This window comes from Brachyhypopomus gauderio, chromosome 2, assembly GCF_052324685.1.
Source record: "Brachyhypopomus gauderio isolate BG-103 chromosome 2, BGAUD_0.2, whole genome shotgun sequence".
Taxonomy (NCBI): Eukaryota; Metazoa; Chordata; class Actinopteri; order Gymnotiformes; family Hypopomidae; genus Brachyhypopomus; species Brachyhypopomus gauderio.
The window spans coordinates 1,171,538-1,195,279 of record NC_135212.1 but is presented as its reverse complement, the minus strand read 5'-3'; the positions used below and the strand labels follow the sequence as shown (position 1 = coordinate 1,195,279).

Here is a 23,742-nt window from a genome sequence, read left to right as displayed (position 1 = left end):
CACTACACCAAAGTAAAGTCCTTTAAAATGAATTCCCACAGAATCCACACTTACTTACCATCTGTTACTGGGATCGTAGTAAAGAAAAGAGGTCAGGTTAGACCATGTCAATAAAACAAACACAAAGTCAAGCAGATCTATCTTGGACTGCTGCAATACCATGCCATACCTCACTAAGGTCTTTATTAGTGGTGGACACCACCACAACAACATCACAGAGGTTACACAATAAATGATAACCACTTGCACACATTCAAGCTTATATTAGAACACTTTTTATTTAACCCAACTGTCTTTCATCTGTCTGGGCACCATCTGGGTCTTTGATTTAGGGGTGGATGAGGGGGCTCTGGAGTGGGGTTGAAGGTAGACCTGAGATAGCAGATGTCAAAAGCAATGGGAGGAGTTGGTGTTCTGGAGACACACAGGCTGGGCTGTTTGCTGCATTGTGGTCTGTGACAATACACAAGCTTAATGACCGTATGCAAAACCCATAAGGTGATGAATTAGGGAGGCTAGGGCCTTGAACAAAGAGCCGGGTGTAATCCAGCAGGCTGTGGCACAAGGTCTGGCAGGCCCCTCGGGGACTGGAACAAAGCTCCTGCATCTGCAGTAAGATGCAAGTTGTGTAGACTAGTCAGCTGGCCAACCGTAGCTCTGTATTAACCATCGCATGAAAGAGTTTATAAGCAATGGGCACCAAGGGCCACATTAAAGAGCAATTACTCAGCTTGCTCTTCACTTACACAAAGGCCCCGTCCTTGGGTCAAAGGTCAAAAAAATAAGGCACAAGTTATAGTAAGGCTCCACCCATGACCCCATCCTTCCTTGAAGTCAGTGTGCTATCTCCTGTGTGTTTACAGACACCTGGGTCTGGAATAGCAGAGGTGGTGCTGGGTTATCACGCTGGCCTTTGGCTATGGTTGGAAAACAAACTGTGGCACTTGGGGCACAAATAGCACACTTGGTGTCCTCACAAACACAACACTGATAAATTCCCTTAAAGATGACAGTAGGGCTCGTTAAAAGGTGGTGGGAGCAAAGAGTCTCTCTAAATGGCCCAAAAGTAGCATCTTTAAAAGGTAAAGGTCAGTCCCGGCACTTAATTTTCTCATTTTTTTCTAAACATGAGAAAAATTTATATCATTACAAACTGATGTATATGAAGGATGAAGACCACTGTTATGAAGGATAAAGTACATGACTAACAGCCCCCCCCCACCCCCCAGCAGTCATGCAGACGAGACAGACATAGACCGGTCACTACCACACTCCGCCAGTGTCCCGCTGACCACATCACAGGCGATATTCATGCTCAAGTCAAGTGCAGTTGTAACGAAGTACAGCTTGCTCTCCACGTACCAGCATGAGAAGACAAAGAAGCTCAAAGAGCCAGGGTCTATGGATGTTATCAGAGCTTCTCCGCTGGCAAGGTGGTTCAAAGCACAACCGACTCTTGTAGAACACGCGGTGGGACGAAAGATAAAGGAGCAGCAAGGCCTATCTGGAGGTGAGAGGGCTGGTGGGGAAGTGAGAGGGCTGGTGGGGAGGTGAGAGGGCTGGTGGGGAGGTGAGAGGGCTGGTGGGGAGGATGAATGGGGCTTCAGGTTTCTCTGGAAGTTCATTAGTGCGAGATAATTAGAATATGAAAAAAATGTGAAATTTCATTATTTTAGAAAATTATTATTTGTTGTATTCTACTTCAAAACAAATGAGTTAATTTTTATTATTTTGACAAGAGACTTTAATCTCTAGATAAGCAGAAAAAGCAGCAATAACAAGCGAATGACCTAAGAACCCTGTAATGTGTCTTTTCTATATTACTTACTTTGGGATTCAAAAGGTCAACAAGTTGATGACTCATTTGTCTTTAATGGTGTCAGCAAAAGATAATAAGTGGCAAAAGATAGTAGAGTCACTGACTTTTGACTACAAAATAGCAGCTGTGGTATTTGCAGAAGTGCTACTTCAGACATTAGTGACAACAGTAATCCAAGTAAAAGCCTAGCCCTAGTCCTAGCCCTAGTCCTAGCCCTAGCCCTAGCCCTAGTCCTGGCCCTAGCCCTAGCCCTAGCCCTAGCCCTAGCCCTAGTCCTGGTAAGAGCATGTCTACACACAAAACCACATTCAAAAATTGGGCTCAGTTGTTACAGAATGTTCAGTTGCCTTATTACTTTATATTTTAACTGTCACGTTGAGGACCCCGGCCCCTCCCCTTTGGGCGTGTGTATACGTAGTCCACGTGCTTTGTCTGCGTCTATGTATATCCGTGGTTATGGCATGTCGTGTGAATAATCAGTATCACCTGTGACTCGTCTCGTAATCACGTGGGGCTAATGTGGTTTGTCTATTTAATGTGCGCTCGCGCAGTGTCCTGTGCTCGTCGTTGTCTAGAGTCTACGCGTTTCTGTGTAAGTGTCAGATGTTCCTACGCGCTATTGCGCAATCTATGTGTGACAAATTAAAAGTGACGTCTCTGCAAGGATTCTGTGTCTCGTCCTTCGCTCCACCCCGATCATCACATTAACAGATTAAGTGGGTTAAAGTCTTAATTTCACCATATAACTTGAAATCAGCACCTCAAATGTTTTGAATTAGAAATGAGGTGGTTATTTCCAAGAAAGAGGTCATAATAATTACCACTGTCTAATTAAACAGAATCGACCTCATGAATTATATGTGTTAAAGACTACGTTTTTCGCTGTTATCACATGTCCTGTGATGTTTAAGTACAGTGTGTACATCTGATGGTCACATCTCATCTTGTTTAGATTGCGCACATGCAAGGTTTCTATGACTGTAAAGTGTCCTTGAGAATGCAAAAGGCATTGTATATAAATAAAAAAATATGATGTGAATATTCTTGATAAAATATCTGCACTGCATTAAATATAAGACATTATGTCTTCATTCATGATGTTTATGAAATGTTTATGATTTGACATTTTATACTATCAAATCAAATCAAATTTCTTTAATGGAAACTATAACTTGCCATGAACTATTGATGTCACTTCACAATTACACAATTGTTGTAATTCACAAAATATGTTATTATTATTATACTATTATTATTATATTATATTACATATTAAAATAGATTAAATATCCAATGTATATATAATGGTTGAAGAATTGTTAGGACGACTAGACAGTCATGATGTTACAGGTGTCAACCAGGAGTAGATGAATTTCCTCATTTTCCAACTAACTGGCTTGTAATCTTACAATTACATTGTGCTCCGTGGGAACTGAACCCATGACCTTCAGGTTGTAAACACCTTCACAGGTAAGATAAAGGAGCACTACAGGAACTACAGCAACATAGAACATTTTAAAATAAATGAACACGAAATAATATGTTAATGCTCTCGATCATTAATGTCTGAAACAACTATTATGTTGTGACTCTGTAAAAGCAAACAGGGTGATTCACTATGTCCCATGTGCCTGTGATGAACCCTGCAGCAACACAGTGTGTGCATTTACATGTATGAGAAGTACTCACTGCTCCTGCTGGTTTTGAGCTTCGCCAGTATTTTTTGTGTGGAGAGCAGGTCACCATTCTTAACCGCCTGAAGAAGCTCCTGTTCCTTTCCCATGGTCCCCTGCTGGGTTGAATTCCGCTAGTGACCCTGCAAGAGTCCAGCTCTTCTCTCACATCTCCACGTAGTGGCAGTAAGTGAAAATCTGTTGCACAATACTTTTCACCACTCCCTTTCCACAAGTGCTACCTCCAGTAGTGGCAGGAAAGCTAATTAGGAACCCAGTGGCCAGAAGATATCTGCACTAGTGCTGAGGGGATGGAGCGGTGCTGCTTGGACCAGCAGACTGGGACCTGAAAATGGATTTCAACAAGAATAACAGTGAGGCTTCCTGTCTTAGAACAGATCACCAGATCAGTGATTGTGGGAGGGGGGGGGGGGGTGTTAGCAGAACTCCTTCTCAAAGAAGAGCAACATTTTAACATCAGTGTAGAATTTGGTTTAGATTTTTCCCTCCAGTTCGAAGCCTCCCCTACCCACCCACATGAGACGCTGGCATTGTGCCCAGTCTCCTCCCCCACACCTCCTGTGAAGAGATCAGAGCAAAACCTTCTTCTCCACACCAACCACAGAGAGAGAGAGAGAGAGAGAGAGAGAGAGAGAGAGAGAGAGATTTAATCTTTATTAAATCTGAGAATGAGAGAGATCTCAGACTTTAAGAGCTCAGTAGTTTATTATGACATTCTCCTCCTCAAAACTTCTCAAGAGCAAAACTTTAGGTTTTTTATTTAATTTTATTTACATTTTTACAAAACCTCTAAGCAATTTCCAAGCCAAATCAACCATACAGCAATGCTGTGGGCAATTCAAAGCTGTCACTTTCAATAACAGTAATCATGTTCTTCGTTTTGTCTTCTTCTAAGCCATGAGTCAATCTTTTCACACTTGCTTATACTGCTGTGTAGTTATTTTTAATACATGTATTTTACACTATAGGGTGCAAGTGCCCTCATACTATAAAAAATAGTGGCATTCGTGGTACGGTGATAAAGATGGTTGCAACAAAAGATTGCAGTTGGGAGTTGACACTACCTTCGAGAGACAGTAGGTAAATATAACTACATAATATAAACTATATTAGTAATACATAATAACATTAGTAACTACATAGTAGATTATGTAGACTAGGTGAAATCCGGGGGGGAGGGGCACGATGACGGACTATGTCACTAATTATCAATACACCATGATGGTTCATAAATACTGCTGGGTATGGAAGTGGTCAGTGTTGTTTTCCTATGACAATATTTTGCTACAATAGATTACAGACTACTGTGCTATTTTTAAACATTAACTACCACTTAAATACATCCAACAACAGACCGCTTTGTCGACCCTAAATACATTTAGACTGAAGTAAATCTCTATTAAATCAGCACAACTGTTGACTGGAGAAGGATGTGAGCTACACACAGGTAGCTAACCTAGCTAAATTAGCTAGCCAAGAACCTCACAGGGTAAGAGATTCATGTATAGTTAATAGTTCCGAGTGAAAACAAACTGTTTACACACCTGTTTATGTGAGAAATTGCTATCTAGCTATAACGGGTCATGTCAGTTAGCCTAAATGATTTAGTAAAACTTTCCTCTAAATACACCTGGGTGCTGCAACTTAAAATAGATAAGTTAGACTAGCTAGCCAGCTACAGAAAGCTAAGTACATAAAAAGACTATTGCAAAAAAAACCCTATTGCACACCCCTGTGAAAAGTTAGTGGCTAGCAACCAGGCTCCCTAAACCAAAGTTGGTTGCTTTGAAAAAAAAATGTCAGAAAATCCTTATGACCTAAATTTAGCAAGTTAACCTAGAGGTTAAAACCTGACTGACAACACGGTACATACTGTAAAGTTCACAAACTTAAATGAACTCGTCATGTATAAATTTAATAACCTTCCAGGTTTTTTTACCTTTAGGTTGGGTAAATCATTCAGCAATAATGGCAACTTGTTGAATGTCAAACCAGCAGCTCCGTATGTGCCAGTTAACGTTACTGCGTCCGAGGTCCTTGAAATCGCCTGTTCACTTTTAGCTGAAAAGTACTTCCACGTCCAGGTAAATGTGGCTGTGTCTGTTCTCACTGCACTCGACGGCCACATTCACTTCGTAAATAGTAATCCGATAGAGGAGTGCGCAGCTTTCAATGACTTATTCTCTACTCTTCGTCGACAGAAACTCAGTACTCCATTAGACAGCGTTTAACGTCGCCACTTCGCCAAACCCGCTCCAACATTCGTCCCTCCCACTGCGCAGACGCCTGTGTCAGCAACAGAGATGGAGAGTCGAGTATAGGAGCACTGGGAACACTGGGAGCACTGGGAGCACTCTTTTACCTCCCCCTGCCTCCCACTGCGCCTTTTACAGTCGTTGCCAAGCAAGTCCAATAAGCCAGACCATAGAAATTTTAGAAGTGCGAAGTTTGACACTACGCTTTCATCATCTATTTTATTCAAAATGGAAAACAGACAATAAGAACATCAATCGTGTGTAGTTACTAAGATAAGTCAATGACTTCATAACCTTTTGGAAAAACATCACCAAGACGTACCTACGTACGTTTAAATAAGAATTTATTTTATTCGTGAATATACATTTTTTATTCTGAAATGCAAATGATCACATCATTTAGCAGTTATATATCCCATCAGATGATCGTGGTGTCCCATCTGTCCAGCTCTTTTTGTGGTTTGGACAGACTGGTTACAGAGTAGAAGGAGGGCAAAAAGATTCAGCAATGGCTTTTCAACATACGACAGAAGCCCACAAATGTGCCACACCCCAACTCCGTAACATCAAATCACACTGCTTTCTCCATCCCAGTAATAGCAGTACATTATTTGTAGTAACATCTGATGAGGATGAGCTGGAGGTGGGAGTTGGTAGCAGGTAGAAGCAGCAGCCATTTCTCATACTTGGTAGCAAAATAAGACAACAATAATGTTGCAAACAATAACAACATCAACCAATTTAGGAAGACGTATTCACCCAATGATTAAAGTCAGAATGATTATAGGCTGAATTACCATTGATCACTTTTCTATCTTGGATAAAACAATCAATTTATTAATTTGTGAGCAAATCCCCCTCCTGTCACATCTCTGGAACAGCCATATCTCTCTGGAACAGCCACATGACTCTGGAGGAGTGAAATATGTCCCACAGTGTCCCCTCCTTGATCATGTCATGGTTGGAGTAGAAAATTAGTGGCTTCTTCACCGCGTCGTAGTAGTGGTCAGAGAATCGCTTATAGTTCCGTGTGATGAAACCATATGCAGACACCTGAAGGGACATTTGTAATAAGTGCAGGATTCTCCACATAGGCCAGGGATGTCAAAGTCAAATACACAGAGGGCCAAAAAACCAAATTTGCTACAAGCCGATGGCTGGACTGGTTCAATGTTTATTAAAACATATTGAAATGATTGCACATAGCCTATTGAACCAAGACCTAATACAGTGTATATTATTTAATGCTTAAATGAATAAAGCAATATTTTCTTATGGATCTGTCTGTAATTTCAAGTGAAAACATTTTTCAACAAGCAAACAGATAAAAACAAACTTCCTTCTGTCACGTTACGGTCCCCGAACCCTTCCTTTGGGGCGTGTGTTAACGTGGTCTGCATCTATTCGTCTGCGTCAGTGTAGCTCCGTGGGTGCGGGTGCGTCTTGTCATTATCCGTCTCACCTGTGGCTCGTCTCGTCATCACGAGTGCATTCGCGCAGTGTTTTGTGCTCGTCGTTATCTAAGTCTACATGTTTCAGTGTGAGTGTTCCATGTTTTACGTGCGCTGTCTTGCGCAATAGTTAAAGCAAATAAACGTGACGTCTGCTAAAGCAAGGATCTGTGTCTCGTCCTTCGCCTCGCACCCAACGTCACAGAACGACGAGCCGACAAGAGACACCCTAAGCATGCCAGGCTACGCCACCTGGCCAAAGAGGGGCCAGCGCCCTAGCAAGCGACGCCATGCCTCTTCTTCCGACCCGCGCAACACCACCACGCCGACTCCCGAGCAGCTGAAGTCAGACCCAGTGTGCGCGTACATGCTGTGCGCGGCACGGGAGACCATGGATCCCGAAAGGGCAGAGATGTTCCGCCAGTCTGCGGTGCGGATGTGGAGGGAGCGACACCCCCCTCCCACCAGGGAACTCTCGCCGATACGGGTGGGCTCAGTGGAGCTCTACGTCACCGAGAAGACCCCAGAGGGCGAGTTCGCAGATGAGGGCTCAGAGGGCGAGGAGGAGGAAGAGGAAGGCAAAGAGGAAGTCCAGGCTCCCTCGGTTTGTTCCGCCCCCACCATATACTACGGTGAGGGAGAAGACGCCTACCCTCCATCCGTATGCTCCGCCTCCACCATAGTCTATGGTGGGGGAGAAGAGGATGTAGAGGACTACCCTCCGTCGGTGTGCTCCGTGCCCACCATAGATTACGGTGGGAGAGAGGAGGATGAAGAGGAGTACCCTCCGTCGGTGTGCTCCGCACTCTCCGCTGACTACGGCGGAGAGGAGGAAGATGACGAGGGGTCCTACACTGAGGACGAGGAGGAGAGCCCTTCCCCCTCTGAGCTGTCTGTTGGGACGGTAAAGGGGAGGTGGACCCCTGAGGCGGGCCCATCCTCCGATCGCTCCGAGGGAGAAGAGATGGACTACTCGCGGGATGGCAGCCCGGAGCAGCCCATGAGCTGGAGCCGGGGCAGTGAGGCGATGGAGACAGAGGGAGAAGACCCCACTGCCGGCTCCAAGGGGCGGTCGAGAGGAGAAGGAGGGATGCCCTACAGTCCACCGAGGGGAGAGACCAGTCGCGCTGCACCTGGCGTGTCGGCCAACCGCGCTGCACCTGGCGCGTCGGCCAACCGCGCTGCACCTGGCGCATCGGCCAACCGCGCTGCACATGGTGCGTCCGCCAGCCGCACTGCGCCCGGTGGAGGGTTTGCAGCAAGGGCAGGAGGAGCATCGCCTACCGCAGCACCTGCAGCTCCAGTAGCTCCCGATCTCTCTCCCCTAATCGCCCTCCTTCTGGCGCGCAGCCTGGCGCCTGTCGTGTGTGTCTGTCCCAGTGTTCGTGAGTCTGCCCGTATGTGTACCGAACCCCTTTTTCCCATTTGTTCCTCTGTGTGTAAGTGTTCCTGTTTGTGTGTTTGTGTCCGTCCCGTTAAATGTGTCTAACGTGTTTTCCCCGGTCTTCCCAGGGAGGGTGTTCTAGGCTGTTCGTGGCGGACTCTCCACCGAGGGCGGTCATCTCCCAGACGCAGGACTGGGCGCTTCGGATCCGCCCATCGACGTGGGTTCGGGGTACTCTGTCCTGTTGGCACCCCGGGACGGGTAGTGCCCTTTGTGGGGGCGTCTGTCACGTTACGGTCCCCGAACCCTTCCTTTGGGGCGTGTGTTAACGTGGTCTGCGTCTATTCGTCTGCGTCAGTGTAGCTCCGTGGGTGCGGGTGCGTCTTGTCATTATCCGTCTCACCTGTGGCTCGTCTCGTCATCATGTGGGGTTGATGTGGTCTGTCTATTTAATGTGCGTTCGCGCAGTGTCTTGTGCTCGTCGTTGTCTAAGTCTACATGTTTCAGTGTGAGTGTTCCATGTTTTACATGCGCTGTCTTGCGCAATAGTTAAAGCAAATAAACGTGACGTCTGCTAAAGCAAGGATCTGTGTCTCGTCCTTCGCCTCGCACCCAACGTCACACCTTCAAAGAAAAAATGTCCTGTACATTAAATGAATAAAGTAATAAAGGTTTGAAAAGTGCTGGAATTTAGGCTAAAGTACTTGAAAATGCTTGAAATTGTAACGACTTCGTTTCACAACAAATAGCTGTCTGACTGAACAGTTCTCTTGTATTTCCAGGACGAAACATGAGAGAACTTGAAGATGTTAAGATTTGAAAATAAACAACCATTAAATAATGTGAATAAAAAGCGAATTATTTCAAATCATTTCGACTATATGTATAAATATTTAACTTAATTAAATTTAACGTGCTGGAAAATATTGAAATGTACATTTACAGTGACGTATAAGTGCTTGAATTCCACCTTATAAAGGTGTATGAACCCTGAAAACATGACTTTGTTCATTGCGCTGAGGCGCGGTGCGCGCGAAGTTACAAAATTTGAGAGGTGCACGACCTCACGAATCGACAGCGTGCGAGGCCCTCGTGAACGGGCGGAGCCACCGCGATTACGTCATTTTCGCAGCTTGTGCGCACTGCAGTGACTTCGCGGGCTACCGCTGCATTGTGGGGAATGTAGTGTTTGTGCGTGCAAAACACCATCGGGCGGCTGTGGCCTGCGGGCCGATTCTAATAGTAATCAAATATCATCCATACTGTTATGACCCTGCATAGCTTTCTTTACATGTCCCATATGGAGCTAGAGTCAAATGGCTCTTTCCAAAATTGCATGTGGCCCCCGTGACAATCCTGAAGAGGGTGTGTGTGCCTTTAAATTTAGGAGAGCATAAACACTGACCTGGTCACAGACATGCAGGGCTGTCAGGAGCATCATGGCTCCAGTAGTGGGCATGTACACATCACTGTACCTCTTCAAACTCAGAGAGCTCAAAAACCTGTAAATTAAATTATCACACCATTGGCCTACTGGACCACAGAGAGAGAGAATGCTTCAATAATCCAGACTAGTCAATACATCTTTAGAGACGAAGGATCTCACCTCTTTGTTACATACTCAATGAAGTATGGATGAAGCATTCTGAAATGCTTAAATGAATGCTTGTCTCCAAAATAATCGGAAGGCCTATTTCACAAAATAAAAGGAATCATTGACAATAAAATATATGCATAGATAACCATATAAATAATTGCCATAGCTAGAAAAGTATAAAATCTACCAACCAAGAATAACAAAAAACAAACATTAGAAAAAGTAGGAGACGGAATCTCCCGCGGATGTTTTATGATGGTGGACCCAAGCGCCTTATCCGTGCACTGAATGATCGCACCCACGCGAAGGAACAGAGACACAGCGCGCTGTGAGGCACAGAACCGGCCGAAGCTGCGAGGTGTGGAACACGGTGCACACCGGAGCGCTTGTGGCCAGCCGAGGCCTTGAGCAGGGCCCTGCGGGCCCGCTGCCAGGTGGTCCTGCAGCGGCGAACCAGGGCCCTGGCATTAGGCACCGCCACATCCCCCTCCTGGTCAGCAAACATGGGCGGAGCATAGCCGTAAAGGCACTCGAAGGGTGACATGTCCAGGGACGAGTGCCAGAGGGTGTTGTGGGCGTACTCCACCCACATCAGCTGGTCGGACCAGGAGGTGGGATTGGAGGAGGCCAGGCATCGGAGCGTCTGCTCAAGGTCCTGGTTGACCCGCTCCGTCTGGCCGTTGCTCTGGGGGTGAAACCCAGAGGAGAGGTTGGCCCTGGCACCCAGGAGTTTAAGAAAAGCACCCCAAAAATGTCTTGTGAACTGTGGTCCTCGGTCAGAAACCACGTCCACAGGGAAGCCGTGAGCATGCACGATGTGTTGCAGGAAGACGGAGGCTGTTTGGCGAGCGGAGGGAAGCTTAGGCAGAGCTATGAACTTAGCTGACTTAGAAAAGTGGTCCACAGTGACCAGTATAGCCGTGTTGCCCCGAGAGGGGGGCAACCCGGTAACAAAGTCCATGGAGATGTGCGACCATGGACAAGAAGGGACCGGAAGTGGGTGGAGCAGCCCCGTGGGCTTGGTATGTGGAGTCTTTCTCTGGGCGCACACCGTGCAAGCAGCCACAAAGCTGCCTACAGATCGGTCTATGTTGGGCCACCAAAAACAACGCTTGATTAGTTCTAGGGTGCGCCAAGCACCCGGGTGAGCAGCAAACGGTGAGGCGTGAGCCCATTTCATGACCTGCCCAAGCACCCGGGCCGGAACGTAAAGCCGTCCTGCGAGCCCTCCCCCAGGATCGGGATCACTGGCCAAGGCACGTTTAACGGTGGCCTCAATGTCCCACTGGATGGGAGCCACGATCTTGGCGGGGGGAATCACAGTCCCTGGGCCGCAGGGAACAGAGGACGGTTCCCATAGGCGAGAGAGGGCATCGGGCTTGGTGTTCTTGGACCCGGGCTGGTACGACAAGGTGAAATCGAACCTCTCGAAAAAGAGTGACCACCTTGCCTGCCTCGGGTTAAGCCTTTTGGCCTGCTGGAGGTATGCCAAGTTCTTGTGGTCTGTCCAGACCACAAAAGGGTGTTTGGCACCCTCCAGCCAATGCCTCCACTCCTCAAGGGCCAATTTGACGGCCAGGAGCTTATCATAGTTACGCTCAGGCGGAGTGAGACAGTGAGAGTAGAAGGCGCAGGGGTGGAGTTTAGGGGGGCTCCCAGACCGTTGAGACAGGATGGCCCCCACCCCTGCCTCAGAGGCATTGACCTCCACAACAAAGGGTAGGTCGGGGTCTGGTATACGGAGCACGGGGGCGGAAACGAACCTCTGAGCGCAGAGAGGGGGGCCGCCACAGAACCGTAGTCCTTGATGAACTGGCGATAGAAGTTGGCGAACCCCAAGAAGCGCTGGACCTGACGGGCCAACGTGGGCACAGGCCAGGAGGCAATAGCTTTGGTTTTAACTGGTTCCATGGCTAATTTGCCCTTGGAGACATGGAACCTGAGGAACGAGACCTCTTCCGTATGGAATGATGACTTTTCCAATTTGACATACAGGTGGTTCTCCAGCAACAACTGGAGAACCCTTCTGACGTGCCCAACGTGTTCCCTGAGTGACTGACTGGTAGTCAGTCCAGGTAGATAAAGTCGTCCAGGTAGATAAAGGCATAGCGGTCCAAGGTCTCCCTTAACACCTCGTTTATGTACCTCTGGAAGACGGCTGGGGCGTTCATAAGCCCAACCGGCATCACGAGGTACTCATAGTGACCCGAAGGGGTAATAAAAGCAGTCTTCCACTCGTCCCCCTCACGTACTCTGATAAGATTGTAAGCACTGCGCAAGTTCAGCTTAGTGAAAATGGTAGCTCGCTGCAGTGCTTCGAAGGGCTGACGGCATGAGGGGTAAAGGGTGTCTGTCTTTGACAGTGATCTTGTTGAGCCCCCAGTAGTGCATGGCCGTCAACCTCCATCCTTCTTTCCCCCAAAGAAAAATCCCGCACCCGCGGGAGAGGTAGATGGCCATATGAACCCTGCGGCTAAGGACTCCTGGATGTACTCCTCCATGGCCTTGTGTTCAGGCGGAGCAAGCGAAAACAGACGAACACTGGGAGGACTCGTACCGGGTAAGAGGTCGAGAGCGATGTCAAAGGGTCTGTGTGGGGGTAAGAACCTGGCTTTTTGTTTGTTGAAGACCTCTTGTAGGTCGTGGTAATCAGCCGGAACGGAAGTAAGGTCTAGCTGTTCGGCAGGGCCTTTGCCGACTTTAGGACTAGCAGACACTCACTAGACAGGTCGTCTGACATAGGGGACCCCACTGTTTGACTGACAGGTGCAGCCAGTCGATGTCTGGGTTATGACGCTGAAGCCAGGGCAGACCAAGAATAAGGCCTAATTTGGGGGCACTGATGGCATACAGCGATATATGTTTGCTGTGCCCCCCTATTCTCATGTCCAGGGGAATTGTCTGGCTGCATACACTCCCTGACTTAAGGGCCCTCCCGTCAACGGCGGCCACAGTGAGGGGTGTGTCGAGGTCAGTAGCGAACCGTGACCATTAAACCTGGGCCCGCTCCTATCCCCCCCGAAAAAAAAATTTCCTTTACTAATTAACTGCAATAAAAATAAAAACTGAGATGACAGTACAGCTTTAGAAACGCAATAAACCATAAAATCTATACTAGATAACTTCTTAAGCAAAATAAGGTTCCAACAAAATAAGGTTCACAGCTCCGTGTTCCTTGGAAGCGGAATATGTAAACAACGCGCATGAGGGCATCAAAGGACTGAATCGAAACTAGCTAGCGGTGGTGTCTCCTAATGGAAGGGCCGGCCCTGGCAGGAGACATCCAACAGATAACCAGAGGTGAGCTTTTAGTCGTTCGTTTTATAAGAACCGCCTAGCACATGCGCAGGAACAATCCTACCATGTCCATGTGAGGACAATACTCCATATTACTGTATTCACAGTCAATATTCTACAGCTGGCTGGCAAACGCTGCGAGGAACAAAAAACCCTGGGACCAGCCCTGACATAAATATGATAAATGGTATGAAAGCTTTGAAAAAGAACTTAAACAACCTGCTATTTTCAGTCAGTTCTTTAGGAACATCTATACTGGGAGTTTTCTTCAAACAGGAATTTTAAAAAGTCTAAAGTCTTTTTGAAAATCTAAAATTATTATTTAATTGGACTTGTTTAAATAGAAAATTATGTGTATTAAAGCAAAGTTGTCCTACTTGTAATCCTCAATAATGATAAATAATAATTTAAATAAGATATGGCTGAAGACATAAACCCTGTCCTTTAATGAGACATGGGCGACATCGTCTGGTCATTTTGTGAAGTGGCATTGTGACATTTTGAAATAAAATGCATTTGAAAAACACTGTATGTGCTGCTCCCTACTGCTCGTGGAAAGAAACAACATTGAACGAAGCTGCATCACAGAGCTGCATCAAAGCTGTACCACAGCTCATTCTGTGTGAAAACACTTACTGGTCTCCTTCATCATATCCTGATGACACTGGAACGCCATGGATGGCAGCAGCCAGCATCACATAGTCCCGGATTTCAGCAGGGATGAAGATAAAGGTAATATCCTATGAAAAAATGCACAAGATTTTGGAAAACAGCTTTATTTATTATGTGATCCAAGTTATCTCAAAAGTAGGCCTGTCAGAATTATCTACGTTGAAATGTCTTTGCAAAAGTCATCATTTACTGGGTCTTGCGGCACATTAGTGAAGCCATCGGTCCTGTATGCTGCAAGTGAATTCTTCATGGAATTTGTGGTGAATCCATAGAAAGATGTTTTAGTGCCCACATCCTCCTCGAAGCCTTTGATTATTGCTCCATTCACCCTGGAAATGACAGACATTTACTTATTTGTCAGGAATTCAGTTTTACTATTTAGTCATGTAGCCTTGAACTCTATAAAGACTGATCAAAGAGAATGCCATATAGGAACATTCACTTCCCAACACCAAAAGAAACCAATAAAACCTGCATGTTTTGCAGGAATACCAAGTGTCCATTTTACAAATAAGGCCCCATTACCGAACATTTACAAAAGCTATACTTGAACTCACACTCACTGAAACCAACGCTAAGATAAATGTTTCACTAGCAAATAGACAATGCAAAGTTACAGCCTCTTCAGCATGAATAGAATATCTCACTGGGGTGTGTTTTCATAGAAATGTTTCATAAACCACCTTAAAACTGGGGTAAGAGGAAGAAAAGATAAAAAGAGGAGAGATGCCCAAACCTGAAGACATAATCATGACTGTCGATGGCCTTCCCCTGTCCTGAACCGTTGAGGATTCCCCCATTGCCAACCACTGCACAATGCACACACTGGTCTGGGGACTTTCGTTCAAATAGACGACTGCTAGAAGAATTCTGCAGCAGTGACAGGGCAGAGCTCACAACTGGTGGTTTTGGGGAAATGGAGGAATAAGTTAGCTGAGAGTGAATAAACCTGCACAAGATATTTAATCTGCTCTAAAGCCATTTTCTTCTCAGACAAAGATACATTTAGTCTGAATGGACTAAACCTAGCACAGGTGAGTTTGACCATTAATGACAATTTTTTACCCTTAGGAGAAACATCCTTCCAGCCATATGGCAGATTAGCATATTGGAGCCGCTGCCACTCAGACTGGTTAAAACTCTCTGCCCACTGCAGCACAGGCACTGAGAAGTTGAAACGATTCCTCAGATAGCTATTCTGTCTCACAGTCCACTTTAAGGAGCAGGATGGCACATGCTACAGGGGAAGAGATAGCGAGGCCATATCATGCAAACAACAGGATCAACCATTAGGTTAAATATGTGGAACATGTACTAGAACACCTAAATTGTCCTACTGTAAGTGTTTCTAACTCTTCCTTTATGCGGTCTGCTGACTTCCAGTCGCTTTCACCAAATAAATGTGCCCTGATGGAGGAAGACACTTTGTAAAATGCACAAAACCAATTTTGGCACATAGGACAATTTTTTTTGACGCATAGGACTAATTTTACAATATAGGATGCATTCTTTACAGATATTCATTCATTACTGATAACACACACACACACACACACACACACACACACACACACACACACACACACACATACACACACACACATATGCGTTGAAAATGTGATAACATAGTCTATGCGTCCTATGTGTGTGTGTGTGTGATACATATTGTAACATCTACTCCGCCCCAACCTATGTAAGGTCTTCATGTTTCCCTTAGTTATGTTTTTTTTATTTTAATCTCCGTAGCGTTCCCCTGTCACGCCCCTTGATCCCGCCGCCCATTATTAATCCTGATCAGCTGTTTATGTTTAACTCATTGATGTGTTTGGTTTATATTCCCGTGTGCCCAGTCTTTCCTTGTGAGTCAATTTGGTTCATTTACTGTTGCGACTGTTTGGATGTTCTGTTCCCTGTGTTTGTTATCGGATCTGCCCTTGGTTTTACTCCTTGATTGTTGTTTGGTCTGTTCTATTAGATCTGTTCCTAGTTGTTTTCTTGATCATCCTATGTTTGGTTTCTGTGCTCTTTGAGTCTTCTCGGTATTGTCTCCTGATCGTTCTTTCATACGTTTTGTTAGTCCTGTTAATTGTATTTTCCATTTTGAATGCGTTTGTTTGTTTACTGGTTGTGTTTATAACCCGTTTGTCTTTTGTCTTATCTCTGTCGTGTCCGGGAGGTGTTAAATCAATTAGTCTGTGTGCTATTAAAACTCCTTGTGTGAATATCATTGCATTAGCAGTGTTTAGTTGTTTGGAAACTCCGTGTGGTATGTAAACGTAATGCCTCGCCGGTCACGAGCGATTTGAGCCGATCTGGGGGGTATTCCAAGAAGCGCGGTTAACAAACTCTAAACTTAACCCTGAACTCGGAGTTGTCTTACCCCGATCTGACATACAGAGTTTTTGGTTCCAAAACGGCGGATCGGAGTTAAAGTAATCAGAGTCGCTCAACTCTGAGTAGGTTGACCCAGACAGAAGCGCGTTCACGCGTAACTATGAAAGGCATTCTTAATGGAACGCAGATAAATAGGATTTATCATGGACTTCAACGCGAGAATCAGCCGAACATGGTATTTCACACCACTGTAGCTTGAAGTATTAATGACTGCGTATGCAGAATATTTAGATATTATTAAACGTAAATGTAATACTGCGGGAGCTGCTAGAGAAATGCAGTCAGCATGTCAAAAAATTGCCAACAGAGTTAATGCGTGAGTGAAAATGATATTTTTATATTTAGCAGAAGGGTGCGATTATATTATTGTTTTCTCCACCTTTATAATACTGTATTGAGTTTTTAAAATATTTTTTTATTGAACACTTACTAATTCCAGGTCTAATCTGAGTGGTGTGAAACACACATGGCATCAGATAAAAATGAAGTATAAGAATATTGTACAAAGTGGTATGGCTGTACATAACTATATCTTATTCTTAAAATATATTTATTTACAGGAAAAATGAAATAATGAAAAATAACAGTGAATTTGACTGTAATGTATATTAAAAGGTTACAGGGTGGATGGTGGGGTGGGTGGTGGTGCATGATTTAATGTGGAAAGCAGTGATTGCAGATGGAGTCTCTGACAACTCCACCATCTCTGTTGTCACCCACATGCATGTAAGGTTCCTCGTCTGTGGGCATGTCAGAGATGGTAGGCTGTCGCTCTTCCTGGATGGTTGCAATGTTGTGTAATACCACATATGCCATTATTATGTGGCACGCCCTATCAGGGGTTACTCTGAGCCCCTTCAGGCACTGGAACCTGGCCTCGAGGATTCCTAGGGTCATTTAAATTCTTGCCCTGGTTTTGCTGTGGGCCTGATTGTAGCGGGACTGTGGTCCAGGTGCAGGATCTGATTAGGGAGTCATAAGGTAGGCCTATAGGACAGGCAGGGATACCCTCTGTCTCCATGAAGGAGGCCGTCATGTCCTATAATCACACTAGGGTTTGCAATGATTTAACTATTACACTGCATGTGAATAACTAGCATAACTACATCAGGCCTACTCTATTCAGATTTGTTGTACAGTGTGGAATCATACACGGATCCTGGCCATCTGGCTTCAACATTTGTGACGAGGTGGGAAGCATCACATACGATCTTGATGGGAAGAACGGTCAGTTACAATAGCTACGTTATTTTTGTTACAATTAAAGATAAGTATTCATTAAGGATTATAAAGGTTAGTACCTGTACATTAATGCTATGGATGAATTTTCATGTTCTAATGGTGCTGGAATAGGTAGCATATGTAGGTTCCATCAATACAGCCAATCACTCTAGGAAATCCTTAAAATGTAAATGGAATGAAGTTCGTTGTATATTGCCTCTCCTTTGCTTAATTTCTTTATTGTCCGTGTGAATTAAAGACAAACCAATGATGCTGTGGAATTCCTCTTTGATGTCCATAACTGGCTTAAGCCCAGGAAACACCACAAAACGGGGCACTAGTCATTTTAATGCCGGACATAGTTTTCGGACAGACCGACATACAGTAGCTTTGCTGACAGATTCCGCATCTCCTACACTATAAAGAAAACTTCCACTAGCAAAAAACGAAGACCGATATATAACAATCTGGAGAGAATTTAGGGCTGATCCGCGATGTGTAATATTTGAAATGTTATTATAATAATAAAGTTATTGATGTAAGTAATGGATTGTGCTGAAAACGATAACGTTCATTAAAAAAATAATCCGAAAATGATAGTAGGCTTATGTCTATTCGGGGTTTTATAAGGCGTTCCCGACAAAGAACTCAGCGAATAAACTGAGTTTCAATATCCACATGATCTTCGAGGAAAGGACACGTCATGATGACGTGTTTGTAACTCTGGGTCAGGCCCAAGTTAACCTGCCAGCGAGCAGGTTAGCTTCAGAGCATAAGTTGCTATAGTAACTGACTCCGGTTCTCTCTAAGCTCGGTTTCTGGAACGGAAAACCTCGAGTTTCCGTGAACTCTGAGTTAACTTACCCGGGTTTTCTCGCTTAACCCGCTTCTTGGAACACACCCCTGGTTAGGAGAAAGGAGGTAACTCATTTATTTAGCATTTGTGTCCTTCTCCTAGTTCTCGTTCGTTACACATATACCGTGTGTGTGTGTGTGTGTGTGTGTGTGTGTGTGTGTGATTAATTACAGGGAAAATAATGACCTAAAAAATTAACGCCTTGAAACACTTTTGCACCGTGGAATATTTCTCTGTGCACGAGTTCCAGGCATTAAGATTATATGGATGTACAACAGGGGTGGACTGGCATACATTGCTACCGGGGATTTCCCCGGGGGGCCGGTGGGCCGTCGGGCCGCTGGCCGCCGGTGGTTTAACTCAGCCCGTGGAGGAGCCACTGCCGCGCACTGCGGCCCGGCCCGTAGTCACGCTGCTGTTTAACTGTGTCTATTACCTCCCCCGCTTCAGTCAGGCAAACCTGCTCAGCGCGGCCGCGGTCTGAGCCTGTAAACACATGAACGAGTTGGACCGGACTGGGCCAGCTGGTGCGGGCTGACAGTATGCAGCGGAGATCAGAAAAAAACCAACTTGTCCCAGAAAATACGGGCCGGACTACGAAAACATACAGCAGTTTAAATTGTAGATAACATGTTATTTTAAATGTACTGCTGTCGCCTCTGCAACTGCAATTACCTTAACACGGTTAACACGGACGCAAGTGACGGTCTTCAAGGTTCCAGAGCACTGTGCACTGTTTTTTTTAAAGCTATTGAAATTCTTAGATTAAAACTAACCACCACAAATAGGTAAGAGGAAGAAATACCCACGTTAGAGTTGTAGGTTGTTCTTTAGGATGCACTTTGCGTAAAACAACTTGTTTGGTGGTCTTATGGTGGACTATTTAACAACTTGTTTGGTGGTCTTATGGTGGACTATTTAAAAGCCAATATTGTAATCATATTATTGCTGGAATTAATATTGTCCATATGACAATAAACGCCGTCATATACACTACATGCCATGTATAGATTCATATACAGTATACACACACACACACACACACACACACACACACACACACACACACACACACATATATATATATATATATATATATATATATATATATTAGTGGGCCAGTCTGTCAGGAACTCCCGGGCCACTTTTTCTCCCCAGTCCGCCCCTGATGTACAATAAGATGAGCATGATGGAGATGACTGAAGAGGCTACGCTGGTGGATGGGAAATTTAAATATAAGAAACTTCCAGATGGAAGTACAAACAAAAATAGTGTTATTTGCACTTTATGCAGGAAGGAGTTCGCTTATCACAGGAGCACTTCCACCCTTCGTTAGTGATGGGCAAATGAAGCCTCTTGAAGCAATGAAGCTTTCCAACCCTTTGCTTTGCAAAAAGGTTCATTACTCGAGGCTTCATTCATCACTCACTAGTGACATCTGCTGGTGAAACTGTTACAGCCTCGTCATTCAGTTGGATCATACTTTCAAAAATTTGTAAATGCAATATTGTCACAAAGTTTCAATCAAACTCATGTTTAGTAACAGGAGAATCAATTAAATCATGTTTTAATTATTAAAATGATTTGTAGCCAATCTAATCCTTGACCATTAGTGGTTGTGTTGGGTTTTCTTGTATGTCACATGGACTTATTTGACAATGAAGATATGTTGTACTTTACTATATTGGGAATTGATTGATTGTTGAGGCAGACTGAATATTTTGAGTTAGAAAATGAAACAAAATGAAAAAAAAAAACAATGTGTTTAAAATAATTGCTTCTTGGGGGTTCTAGATCTGTTTTGGCAGTCATGGCTTGGTGGTTAGGGAACTGGTCTTGTAACCGGAGGGTCGTGGGTTCGATCCCCAGACCTGAGGCCATGACTGAGGTGCCCCTTAACCCTCAATTGCTCACTTATATAAAAATGAGATAAAATGCAAGTCGCTCTGGATAAGGGCGTCTGCCAAACGTAAAATGTTTTTAACATTACAAATAAGGTTTGCCTCTTCCAATGGTTTTTAGTCTGTTTTTGATGTGTGAATCTGATATACATTCTGATCAAACAAAAAAGAATTTAGAACGTTCCAGAATTAAAATTTAACCACCTACTACAACCCACGAAGCAACAGGGTTCATAGCGCTTTTATTTAGAAAAACGATACGCAAAATGAAGCAATGACGTGGCCGATGTTATCCGAGGCCTCGTTTGTTGCTGATCACGTGATTTTGCTCAATATGACACAAGCTCCGAAGCGGGGCTTCATCGGACACGCCCCCTTTTTACTCGGTACACGTCTCGAAGCCTCGCTTCAGATGTCCCATCATTACCCTTCGTTACCACCTCAACGCAAAACATGTTGGGGCTAACGCGCAGGTCAGTAATGATAACTTAGCTGCTAAATGTATTTCTAGTACGAGCAGTGTCGCCAGTCAACACTCGACCACATGTCGGGGTTCAACTCGGTGACTGTATATATAATGGACGGTACGTCACCGTTGACTCCCATTGTGAACTTTTGAAGCCACCAAGATGGCCGCACGGACACCGCTATCTTGAATGCGCTTGCGCAGTAGATGAAAATTGGAGCCAGAGCATGCGCATTAGAACCGGTAGGCAGGACAGTGGCTGTGTTCGAAATAGTCTACTACATACTTTTGAACGAGGACCAGTATGCGGTATCCAGTATATACTGAGTCCAGTATGCAGTATCCAGTATGTAGTAGTCTATTTCGAACACAGCCAGTATCTCTGCCAGAGACTAGCCCTGGATACTGCATACTGGACTCAGTATATACTGCATACTGGTCCTGGTAGTAGTATGCAGTACAGTTTCCAGTATGCGACAAAAGCAAAGCATACTACGTGGTCACGTGAACGTAGCATTGCATGATGGGATGCAGTACACCACAAAGATAGCTCTGTTCACGTACTGGAGTATTTTGCGGAAGTAGTAGGTCATCCGGGTATGTTTCGCGTACTGGAAATTTTCATTTTGGTCATATACTGCATACGGCATACTGATTTGGGGCTCGATCAGTACGCTATTTCGAAGAGAGCCTATATCTCCGTCCCAACATTCGTTAGGATACGCCCACCAGTATAGACACTTTTGACGTTTTACAAAATAAACAAAGGTAAAAGGTTTTAATACTGCTGTCGAGAGCTTTGATGTTGAGCGCGTTCACATTTTAGCGTCTGGTATTAGATGTCAACCAACGCAGCTATTAACTGTCAATCACCTTATCGCCACACGCCTTTAAATAACACTTCTAAAAAAATCTGTTTATCCTAGAGAAAAACACTGGGAGAGATACTAACGCAATGGGGTCTAATAGAATTGACAAAATATAATAGCTCAAATTCAGCTATGTAATAAAAATTCAAAGTTTCTCGTCCAGCCCGTTCACTTACATGGGAATGGGCGGGATTAAAAGTTGTACTGCAACCAGTCACTAGAGGGCAGCTGACTAACGGAGGCTTCACTTTTCACTCGCGTCCAGTCCACTTATATATACGGTCTCTGGTTCAACTTAAGAAACAAAATGTCAAAGTCCACGTTAGACAAATTGACCAATTCATTAGCAAGATGGATTGCTGTGGACTGTAGACCGCTCTCTGTGGTGGAAAATAAAGGCTTACAAGAAGCGCTGCATATTGCGTCAGCTGATGCAAGTTACGAACTGCCGTCCAGAAAGACAATGTCGAAGAAAATCCAGCAGCTGTATGATGAGGAAAGGGAAGTAAAACAGGTTATTGTGGCTCTGACTGGGGATCACTGGACCTCTGTTAGCAACAAGAATTATCTTGGTGTGACTGCTGATATTATAGATGATGAATGGAAGATCCAGTCATTTGCTTTGAGCATGCAAAAGACCACTTCTAGGCACCATGGAGATGTCTGTGGCAGAGGTCTGGGAAATTAAAGAAAAATATACCATCTAAAATGGTATTACAAAACATCTGATTTACTTCAGTTCTTCTTATTCTTCCAATATGCTGAGCAAAACTCCCAAAATTAAACAAAATTGTGTTCTGAAAACTGTTTGCTCTGTTTTCTGCACTCATCTATTGGTCTGTGTAGTAGACTGGTGGAAAAATAAACAAGATGTTGATGTTTATGCTTATGTTCATTCATCATTCAAACGTAAATACATTTTTCTCATGTTAAATATTGAAATGTGATTAAAATGAGTTTAATTTCGATTAATTAATTACAAAGCTTGGGTTAGTAATTTGATAAAGTTTTTATATTGCGTCCCACCCCTAAAATACACACGCGCACACACACACACACACACACACACACACACACACACACACACACACACACACATATATACACAATATATATATATATATATATATATATATATATATATATATATATATATATATATATATACACAATATTTTTATACATATATATAGAGGGTCACGGTTGCCTACCTTAGGTATATTGCAGGGTTATCAAGAGACATTAATTGTTGAATTCCAGCGCAGAATAAAGAAGATAAAGTAACACAGACTATTGCAAAGATCAAAATGTTCTCACATTTACGTGTCTTCATGACTGAAACAGAGAAATGCTGAACATCAATCATGCTGCCACTCTATAAACCTGATGGGGTGCCCAGCAGGACACGTGTCTTCATGACATTTACGTGTCTTCATGACTGAAACAGAGAAATGCTGAACATCAATCATGCTGCCACTCTATAAACCTGATGGGGTGCCTAGCAGGACCAGTTCGTTATAAGGTATGTTAACATATCAGGACGCGACTAAATGAAGAAGGTAAGGCTCGTAAAATGCCGTTGAAACATGCGTTAAAAATGTGATAACATAGACTATATATTAACAAACTAATTAAACAAGTTGTAATGCAAATGTTTATTTCTTTACAAAATAAATATACAGACAGACAGGCAGATATATAGAAGTGGTATTAATAAATTATAGTGAGTCAAGATTAAAGCTAGTTTCACACACTTTCACACCCCTGCTTACACTGAAGCAAGGAGGCCACAACACAAAAAAGGCAAGATCAACACCACTTGGACCAGAGATGTATTTCCAATCATCCATCCATACATTTTGTGTA

The 23,742-nt window shown here is 44.2% G+C and overlaps 2 protein-coding genes across 6 annotated transcripts in view; both read right to left on the bottom strand.

Moving 5' to 3' along the window:
- Nucleotides 1-5,850, bottom strand: part of caskin2 (CASK interacting protein 2) — a 50,427-nt gene extending 44,577 nt beyond the window's left edge. For 2 of the 4 annotated variants that reach the window (XM_076981779.1, XM_076981788.1), the window contains exons 1-2: nucleotides 5,453-5,850; nucleotides 3,509-3,838 (exon numbers count right to left, since the gene is read on the bottom strand). In XM_076981779.1, coding sequence (XP_076837894.1) covers nucleotides 3,509-3,602 — 94 coding nt within the window. In that variant the 5' untranslated portion in view covers nucleotides 3,603-3,838; nucleotides 5,453-5,850. Of the gene's footprint in view, nucleotides 1-3,508; nucleotides 3,839-4,021; nucleotides 4,098-5,452 lie in introns of all 4 variants that reach the window. The other 2 variants (XM_076981771.1, XM_076981762.1) reach the window with 2 other exon arrangements.
- Nucleotides 5,851-6,048: 198 nt separating this feature from the next.
- On the bottom strand, nucleotides 6,049-23,285 carry LOC143483050 (alpha-N-acetylgalactosaminide alpha-2,6-sialyltransferase 2-like). Of its 2 annotated transcripts, none has more exons than XM_076981743.1 (9): nucleotides 23,088-23,285; nucleotides 15,507-15,576; nucleotides 15,235-15,406; nucleotides 14,906-15,068; nucleotides 14,360-14,498; nucleotides 14,134-14,237; nucleotides 10,210-10,293; nucleotides 10,009-10,105; nucleotides 6,049-6,821 (listed from the first exon to the last, which is right to left on the bottom strand). In XM_076981743.1, exons 1-9 carry the CDS (start codon nucleotides 23,240-23,242, stop codon nucleotides 6,633-6,635), a joined length of 1,173 nt encoding a protein of 390 aa, XP_076837858.1. In that variant the 5' UTR covers nucleotides 23,243-23,285; the 3' UTR covers nucleotides 6,049-6,632. The 2 variants fall into 2 exon arrangements, with proteins under 2 accessions (XP_076837858.1, XP_076837865.1); XM_076981750.1 differs by lacking the exon at nucleotides 6,049-6,821 and adding an exon at nucleotides 8,030-9,227.
- Nucleotides 23,286-23,742: the final 457 nt, after the last annotated feature.